Source organism: Myiozetetes cayanensis, unplaced genomic scaffold, assembly GCF_022539395.1.
Source record: "Myiozetetes cayanensis isolate MyiCay16 unplaced genomic scaffold, myiCay2020 scf63, whole genome shotgun sequence".
NCBI lineage: Eukaryota > Metazoa > Chordata > Aves > Passeriformes > Tyrannidae > Myiozetetes > Myiozetetes cayanensis.
The window spans coordinates 174,299-184,122 of record NW_026087887.1 but is presented as its reverse complement, the minus strand read 5'-3'; the positions used below and the strand labels follow the sequence as shown (position 1 = coordinate 184,122).

The 9,824-nt window shown below is 51.5% G+C and overlaps 1 protein-coding gene across 1 annotated transcript; it reads right to left on the bottom strand.

Moving 5' to 3' along the window:
* Positions 1-8,993, bottom strand: LOC126651495 (keratin, type II cytoskeletal 6A-like). The gene is made up of 9 exons (XM_050337417.1): positions 8,547-8,993; positions 7,552-7,766; positions 6,148-6,208; positions 5,813-5,908; positions 4,136-4,300; positions 3,748-3,873; positions 1,917-2,137; positions 471-502; positions 1-162 (listed from the first exon to the last, which is right to left on the bottom strand). The coding sequence occupies exons 1-9, from the start codon at positions 8,991-8,993 to the stop codon at positions 23-25; spliced, it is 1,503 nt and encodes a 500-aa protein (XP_050193374.1). The 3' UTR covers positions 1-22.
* Between the last annotated feature and the right edge of the window lie 831 nt (positions 8,994-9,824).

Here is a 9,824-nt window from a genome sequence, read left to right as displayed (position 1 = left end):
GGGGCGTGAATCGGGGTCGGGTTTAGCTCCGGTAGCTCCTTCTGGTGGAGGAGGTGGAGACGAACTTGACGCTGGAGCTGCTGCCGGAGTTGCAGATCCCCCCGGCCACGCTCAGGTTGCTCCCCGCGCCGTACCCCGACCCCACGGTCGTCCTGGTGACGGCTGCGAGGAGGAAAAGAAGAAGGGAAAAAATAAAAAAATAAGGAGAAATTAAAGGTTTTTATATTTAATTTTTTTTTAGGGACTTATAGATAATGTTTAAATTTATATTTAATTTTTTTTAGGGACTTATAGATAATGTTTAAATTTATATTTAATTTTTTTTTTTTTAGGGACTTATAGATAATGTTTAAATTTATATTTAATTTTTTTTTTAGGGACTTATAATGTTAAAATTTATATTTAAATTTTTTTTTTTAGGGACTTATAGATAATGTAAATTTATATTTAATTTTTTTTTAGGGACTTACAGATATTCACGGGGACGCCGTCTCCGGCCAGCCTGTTTGGGAAGAGGAGGGGGAAAGGGAGCACAAGGAGAGAGGATTAGAAATCTGGTGACATTTTGGGACACACACACACAAACAGGACACGTTTCCCCACACTTTTTTGGGGAGAAAACCAAAAATCACGGCACAGGTCCAGGTTGTGGATTTGGGATCTGGGGAGTGGATTTGGGATCCATGGTGTGGGATTTGGAATCTGGGGAGTGGATTTAGGATCTGGGGTGTGATTTGGGATCCAGGGTGTAGGATTTGGGATCTGGGTGTTTGATTGGGGGTCCAGGCTGTGGGATTTGGGATCTGGGGAGTGGATTTGGGACCCATGGTGATGTGATTTGGGATCTGGGGTGTAGGATTTGGGACCCAGGTCATGGGATTTAGGATCTGGGGGGTGTGATTTGGGATCTGGGGTGTAGGATTTGGGACCCAGGTCATGGGATTTAGGATCTGGGGGGTGTGATTTGGGATCTGGTGAGTGGATTTGGGACCTGGAGTGTAGGATTTGGGACCCAGTTCATGGGATTTAGGATCTGGGGTGTGATTTAGGATCTGGGGTGTGTGATTTGGGATCTGGATGTTTGATTTGGGATCTGGGTGTAGGATTTGAAATCCAGGGTGCAGGATCTGGGATCCAAGGCATGGGATTTAGGATCTGGGGGGTGTGATTTGGGACCTGGGGTGCAGGATTTGGGACCCAGGGCATGGGATTTAGGATCTGGGGTGTGTGATTTGGGACCTGGGGTGCAGGATTTGGGACCCAGGTCATGGGATTTAGGATCTGGGGTGTGTGATTTGGGATCCAGGCTGTGGGATTTGGGATCTGAGGAGTGGATTTGGGATCCAGGCTGTGTGATTTGGGATCTGGGGAGTGGATTTGGGATCCCAGGTCATGGGATTTAGGATCTGGGGGGTGTGATTTGGGATCTGGAGTGTAGGATTTGGGATCTGGGGTGTAGGATTTGAAATCCAGGGTGTAGGATCTGGGACCCAGGTCATGGGATTTAGGATCTGGATTTGGGACCTGGGGTGCAGGATTTGAAATCCAGGGTGTAGGATCTGGAATCCAGGTCATAGGATTTAGGATCTGGGGGTGTGATTTGGGACCTGGGGTGCAGGATTTGGGACCCAGGTCATGGGATTTAGGATCTGGGGGGTGTGATTTGGGACCTGGAGTGTAGGATTTGGGATCCAGGTCATGGGATTTAGGATCTGGGGGGTAGGATTTGAAATCCAGGGTGTAGGATCTGGAATCCAGGTCATGGGATTTAGGATCTGGGGGGTGTGATTTGGGACCTGGGGTGCAGGATTTGGGACCCAGGTCATGGGATTTAGGATCTGGGGGGTGTGATTCGGGGTCCGGGCTGCACCATTCGGGGTCTGGCCAGTCTGGATCGGGGCTTGTGGCCCCCCCACCTGCACTCCTCGCCCTCCAGCAGCTTCCTGTAGGTGGCAATCTCGATGTCCAGGGCCAGCTTGACGTTCATGAGCTCCTGGTACTCGCGGAGCTGCCGGGCCAGGTCAGCCTTGGCTTGTTGGAGCGCGTCCTCCAGCTCGGCCAGCTTGGCCCGCGCGTCCTTCAGGGTGAGCTCCCCCCGCTCCTCGGCGTCGGCGATGGCGGCTTTCAGGTTGGCACACTGAGGGGGCAGGGAGGGAGGGCAAATCACACACGCACGAACCACCACGTTTATCCCAGCACCCTCAGTTTTATCCCAGCACCAGCAGGTTTATTCCAGCACCCTCAGCTTTATCCTGGTACCATCTTAATCCCAGCACCATTTTAATTCCAGCACCCTCATCTTTATTCCAGCATCCTCATCTTTATTCCAGCACCCTCAGATTTATCCCAGCACCCTCAGGTTTATCCCAGCACTCTCATCTTTATTCCAGCACCACCAGGTTTATCCCAGCACCCTCAGTTTTATCCCAGCACCCTCAGTTTTATCCCAGCACCCTCAGTTTTATCCCAGAACCATTTTAGTTCCAGCACCCTCAGGTTTATCCCAGCACCCTCAGCTTTATCTCAGCACCCTCAGTTTTATTTCAGCACCCTCAGTTTTATTTCAGCATCCTCAGCTTTATCCCAGCACCACCAGATTTATTCCAGCACCCTCATCTTTATCCCAACACCCTCATCTTTATTCCAGCACCACCAGGTTTATCCCAGCACCCTCAGTTTTATCCCAGCACCACCAGGTTTATCCCAGCACCACCAGGTTTATCCCAGCACCCTCAGCTTTATCTCAGCACCCTCAGCTTTATCCCAGCACCATCTCTATCCCAGCACCAGCAGGTTTATCCCAGCACCCTCAGTTTTATCTGAAAACCCTCAGCTTTATCCCAACACCATCTTAATTCCAGCACCCTCAAGTTTATCCCAGCACCCTCAGTTTTATCCCAGCACCACCAGGTTTATCCCAGCACCATCTTAATCCCAGCACCCTCAGCTTTATTCAGCACTCTCAGATTCATCCCAGCATGCTCAGATTTATCCCAACACCCTCAGTTTTATCCCAGCACCACCAGCTTTATCCCAGCACCCTCCTCTCTATTCCAGCACCCTCAGCTTTATCCCAACACCCTCAGCTTTATCCCAGCACCCTCAGATTTATCCCAACACCCTCCCCTCTATCCCAGCACCCTCATCTTTATCCCAACACCCTCAGCTTTATCCCAACACCCTCTCTATCCCAGCACCAGCAGCTTTATCCCAGCACCCTCATCTTTATTCAGCGCCCTCAGATTTATTCCAGCACCCTCAGTTTTATCCCAGCACCACCGGGTTTATCCCAGCACCCTCAGTTTTATCCCAGTACCATCTTAATCCCAGCACCCTCCTCTCTATTCCAGCACCCTCATCTCTATCCCAGCACCCTCAGATTTATCCCAGCACCCTCCTCTCTTTCCCAGCACCCTCAGCTCTATCACAACACCCTCAGCTTTATCCCAGCACCACAAGTTTTATCCCAGCACCCTCAGCTTTATCCCAACACCCTCAGCTTTATCCCAGCACCCTCCCTCTATCCCAGCACCCTCAGATTTATCCCAACACCCTCCCCTCTATCCCAGCCCCCTCATCTCGACCGCTTTTAGCGCCACTTCTCCTTCCCAGCAAAAAAGCATCAAACCTGGAAAAACATTCCCAGGTTGGCTCCCACCTTTTCCTTCCCTTCCCCGCCGAGTCGGGGGGGGTTCAACTGGCCGAGACCTCGAGGGGGGGGGAGCTTCCCTTCCCTCCCTTCCTCACCTGCTTCTTGACGCTGTCGATCTCGGAGCGGAGCCGCTGGACGTGCCGGTTGAGCTCGGAGATCTCCTGCTTGGTGTTCCTCAGGTCGTCCCCGTGCCTGCCGGCCGTGGCCTGCAGCTCCTCGTACTGTCACGGGTGGAGGGGAAGAGAGAGGGGACGACCCGTCAGGGCCACCCCCACCCCCTTTTTGGAGCGATTTATCCCCACCCCACCCTGGGAGTGGTGAGAGTCCCGTCCCGGAGCGGCGCCGGGGCAAGACCAGACCCCCCCATCATCCCCCCCGAGGAGGGTTTTCCTTGGAAAACCCGGGCTTGGCCTATCTCTGTCCCACACGGGACGAGGAGAAACGAGCACGGGAAGCCCCCCCCGGGGTCTTCCCCCCCCTCACCTTGGTCTGGTACCAGGACTCGGCCTCGGCGCGGCTGCGGTTGGCGATGTCCTCGTACTGCGCCTTCACCTCGGCGATGATCCCGTCCAGGTCCAGGTTCCGGTTGTTGTCCATGGTCAGCACCACCGAGGTGTCCGAGATCTGCGTCTGCATCTGGGACAGCTCCTGACAAGAGCACAGGGGTGGGGGTGGGGGGTGAGATAATTCCGCCCCACACCGGGGAGATGCCTTTTCCTTTATCCCAACACCTTCAGATTTATCCCAACACCATCTTAATCCCAGCACCCTCAGGTTTATCCCAGCACCCTCAGCTTTATCCCAGCACCCTCAACTTTATCCCAGCACCCTCAGATTTGTCCCAACACCCTCAGCTTTATCTCAACACCCTCATCTCTCTCCCAGCACCCTCATCTTTATCCCAGCACCTCATCTTTATCCCAGGACCCTCGGCTTTATTCCAGCACCCTCAGATTTGTCCCAGCACCCTCATCTCTCTCCCAGCACCCTCATCTCTCTCCCAGCACCCTCATCTCTCTCCCAGCACCCTCATCTCTCTCCCAGCACCCCCATCTTTATCCCAGCACCTTCATCTCTCTCCCAGCACCCTCATCTCTCTCCCAGCACCCTCATCTTTATCTCAACACCCTCATCTCTCTCCCAGCACCCTCAGATTTATCCCAGCACCCTCAGATTTATCCCCGTACCCTCAGATTTATCCCAGCACCCTCAGCTCTCTCCCAGCACCCTCAGATTTATCCCAACACCTCATCTCTCTCCCAGCACCCTCAGATTTATCCCAGTACCCTCATCTTTATTCCAACACCCTCATCTCTCTCCCAGCACCCTCAGATTTGTCCCAGCACCCTCATCTCTCTCCCAGCACCCTCAGATTTATCCCAACACCCTCCTCTCTCTCCCAGCACCCTCAGATTTATCCCAACACCCTCCTCTCTCTCCCAGCACCCTCAGTTTTATCCCAGCACCCTCAGATTTGTCCCAGCACCCTCAACTTTATCCCAACACCCTCATCTCTCTCCCAGCACCCTCAGCTTTATCCCAGCACCCTCAGATTTATCCCCATACCCTCAGCTTTATCCCAGCACCCTCAGCTTTATCCCAACACCCTCAGATTTATCCCAACACCCTCAGATTTATCCCAGCACCCTCAGCTTTATCCCAGCACCCTCATCTTTATCCCAGCACCCTCATCTCTCTCCCAGCACCCTCATCTTTATCCCAGCACCCTCAGATTTATCCCAGCACCCTCAGATTTGTCCCAACACCCTCCTCTCTCTCCCAGCACCCTCATCTTTATCACAACACCCTCATCTTTATCCCAGTACCCTCATCTTTATCCCAGCACCCTCATCTTTATCCCAGCACCCTCAGATTTATTCCAGCACCCTCAGCTTTATCCCAGCACCCTCAGGTTTGTCCCAGCACCCTCAATTTTATCCCAGTACCCTCCCCTCTCTCCCAGCACCCTCAGCTTTCCCCCCCGAGGGAGGGGGCAGAGCTGGGAGGGGTCTGAACATCTCGGGCTCGGCCCTGCCCTGACGAGGGAGAGGATTTGGCACCACCTCGAGTGGGAGGGATGTGGAGAAACCTGAGGCTTTCGGGGGAACGAGGGGGGAGAGGGGAGCTCCTGAGGAGGGCTGGGGGTGGTTTTGGACTCACGGCCTCGTAGAGGGTTCTCAGGAAATTGATTTCTTCGGTCAGAGCGTCTGCCCTGGCTTGGAGTTCCACTTTGTTCATGTAGGACCCATCCACGTCCTGGGGGAGGGGGAGAGATAAATATATATATATTTTTTTGGGTGCTTTCAACCCCTTAGCAGCGAACCAGCAGCGGGCAGAGCTGCGGGAACAGCGCGGGGGAAGAACCAGAAAATAAATAAAAAATTTAAAATAAAAAATAAAAAATAAAAATAAAAAAAAAAAAAGGGGAGGGGCTGGAATAGGAAGGGACGGATTTGTGCCTGGGGAAGGGGTTGGGTTCTGGAAGGTTCCCTCACCTTCTTGAGCGTCACAAACTCGTTCTCCGCGATGGTCCTGCGGTTGATTTCATCCTCGTACCTGGGGAGGGGGGAGAGATGATTTTACCTGGCAGGAATGAACTTCCTCGGGAGCGATTTTCGCTCTTTTCTCCTCCACCAGAGAGGCCAGTTAAAACAAGACATCAAACCCCATCCGGGCACCTCCCTCAGTATTATTATTATTATTATTTTATTTTTCCCATCGTTTCTGGCCATTAGTCACCCTCCCGCTGCTGACTTCAGCAAACCCCGACCGCGCTGCCCCGAAACTCCCCACACTGCAGTTGTTGTTTTTCTCTCTCCCGGGAGGTAATTTAGGTTAATGAGCCTTTGATCCTGGTCTAAATTACCCTCCCCCCTTCGCTTAAAAGGCTGGTGTGTGTTTTGGGATGTTTGTCACACACGCACACCTCCAGTTACTGGGGGAAAACTCGTCCAGGAGAAAAATCCCTCCTGGAGTTTAAAAAAAACTAAAAATAATAAAAAAAAAACCCTAAAAAAAATTAAAATAAATTTAAAAAAGAAAAAAGGAAAAAGAAAACAAAAAAAAACAAACAAAAAAATCCACAAACCAACCAAAAATAAAATAAAATAAAATAATAAAAAACCACAGAAAACCCCCACAAAACAAAACAGAAAAATTAAAATAAATAAAATAAATAAATAAATAAATAAATAAAAAATAAAACTAAAAACCAAAAACAAAAAAAGAAAACAAAGGAAAAAAACCAAACAAAAAATCCACAAACCAGACCAGAACTAAACTAAGATAAGATAAAAACACATAGACTCCCCAGAGACCCCAGAAAGATAAAGATAGATAGATGGAAGATAAATAGATAGATGAAAATAAAGATAGAACCATCAAAGACCAGAAAGAGAAAAGTCCACGAATCAAACTAAGACTAAACTAAATAAGATAAAAACACACAAGAACCTCCACAAGCCGAAAATAGAAAATAGAATGGATAGATAATAAGATTAAGATAAAGATAAAGATAGATAAGACCAAAAACCAAAGACAGAACAGAAAATAAACAGAAGAATCCATAAATAGATAAAATTAAAATAAAATAAAATAAAAACACAAAAAAACCACCCACAAAACAAAACAGAAAAATAAAATAAAATAAAAAAATAAATAAATAAAGATAAAAATAAAATAAAATAAAGATAAAAATAAGAATAAAAATAAAATAAAACCCCCCACGTCCCAACTTTCACTGCTGGAAACCCCCATTTTCCTGGGGTCTCCTCTCCCCACCCCTTGAAATGATCTGAGAACGATGACATTGGGAGGCAAGACTACACCCACCCCAGATGGGGGTGGTGGGGGGCGGAGGGAAAGGAACAAAACCCCTCCCAAACCCCCTCGATATTTACTTCTTCTTGAAGTCCTCCACCAGGTACTGGGTGTTGACGAGCTCGCCCTCGAGCCGCCCCTTGTCGCCCAGCAGGCTGTTGAGCTGCGCCCGCAGGTTGTTGATGTAGCCCTCGAAAAGAGGCTCCAGGTTGTTCCTCACCGTCTTCAAACCCTGCTCCTGCAGCAGCCCCCACTTGGTCTCCAGCACCTTGTTCTGCTGCTCCAGGAACCGCACCTGGAAAAGGGAGAGGGTTGGGAAGGGAAAGGAGGGGGAAAAGGATTCTCCTTCCAGCTGCGTTTTCCCGCTGCGAACCCCGAAACCACCCCCGATTTCCTCGCCTTTCCCTCCGTGGCTTTGCTAAAAGTACGAGGATTTTATGTTAGGAGTGCGTGTAAAATCAGAGAAGGATTTGATCTTTTATTAAAATAACGTTTTGAGGCGCTTTTTTTTTTTCTTTTCCCTCCTCCTTCCCTTCATTAAGAGCTCCCCCACCCCATTAAAAGCTCCAAAATATCCTCCAGAACGAAGAGCTGCTCAGCCAGAGCAGATTTCTGGTGCATCGGTGACGATGTTGGGTCAGATTTGACCCTTTTGAGCCCAAAAAAATCAACTATTGTGGTGCTGTGGCCGTGATTTAAATGCTTCCGAGGGAATTCAAGCAGCAGAAGCTGCTTCTCCCCTTGTGCCGATTTTTTTGGGTCGTTTTGGGTTATTTTGGGTGGGTTTCTCGCGTCATCTCACTTTCACCAGCTAAAAGACCGTTCCCGAGGCTCCAGAAGGGGTGGGATTGTCCCTCTGGGGCTTTCCTTCCCCTGCGGGGCCGCCGAGCAGCGGGCGAGGAGGATTAAACGAGGTGATTCATCCACCTCGCGTGGCAGGTGCCATCCATCCCCTGGGAGTTCCCGGGGCATCTCTCAGCCTCACCCCTCTCATCTTTTCCTCCTTGAGCACGAAAAAAAACCACAAGGAATGATTTTAGGGGGAAACCCCCCCCACACCCCCCTAAGTTCTCACCTTGTCGATGAAGGAGGCGAACTTGTTGTTGAGGGTTTTGATCTGCTCCTTCTCCTCCTTGCGGATCCTCTGGATGTTGGGGTCGATCTCCAGGTTGAGGGGCTTCAGGAGGCTCTGGTTCACCGACACCTCGTGGATCCCCCCGGCCGGGAAGGCCCCGTAGCCGAAACCCAGGTTGGCCGGGACGCCAAAAACGCTCCCGGCCCCGTAAAAACTCCCACCCCGGCCGGCCACGGAGATTTTCTTGCAGCCGCCCACGCTGTAGAGGCTCTTGCTGCCGAAACCCCCCGCGCCCACCCTGGCGAAGCCGCTGCCGGCGCCGCAGCCCCCCAGGCGGGTGAGGGAGCAGGAGCTGAAGCTGGTCCTGCACGCCGTGGGAGCCGCGGCTGAGGCGGCGCTGAAACCGCTGCGGCCCCTCTGGATCCTCACGGTGGACTGGCGAGACATGGCTGGGTGGTTTTTTGGGAATTGGGGTGGATGCTGAGATAGAAACGGAGCCGGCCCGGAGCGAGGATGGGAGGGAGAGGAGTGGGGGTGAAGCTGCGCCGCGAACGGGGCTGGGGGGAGAGGGAGAGACAGAGCCCTTTTTATGCCGGGCTGGGGCTGGGATGGGATGGGATGGGATGGGTTGGCTGAGGTGGCTCCGCTCTCTGATTAATTCGGCTTGGCATGTCCGACAGCATTCTGGAGGGTGAACTCACCCCCCGCGCTCACACACGCCCTGCTGAGACAATGCGGGCAGGTTCTCGTTTGGGAATAACTGTCGGGCCCCTTCTCCTGCCTCTGGAGACATCCAGACTCGTCCCAGCCCTGGAAGGTGCCGATGAGTCACGCCGGGCACGGGGAGGAAAACACCGTTCCAAAGCGCCCGTCACTCGGCACCGCTGCCTCGGCCCGCGGGCTTCGCTCTCGTCACTCCTTTTGTTCCCAGGCAGGGCTTGGCAAGGCGCAGATCCCTCTGGGATGAGGGGCAGGGGTCGGGGGAACGCCCCACAGACAAACCCGCAGAGAGTTCCCCCTGTAAATGCACTCTGAATTCAATTCGCTCTGCACTGAATTAAATTAATTCTGCACCGAATTCAATTCACTCTGCACTGAATTCACTTCACTCTGCACTGAATTCAATTCACTCTGCACTGAATTCAATCCATTCTGCACTGAATTCAATCCATTCTGCAGTGAATTCAGTTCACTCTGCACTGAATTCCCCCTGTGGTAAATTCACTTTGCAGAGAACTCAATTCGTTCTGTGCTGAATTCCCCCTGCACTGAATTCCC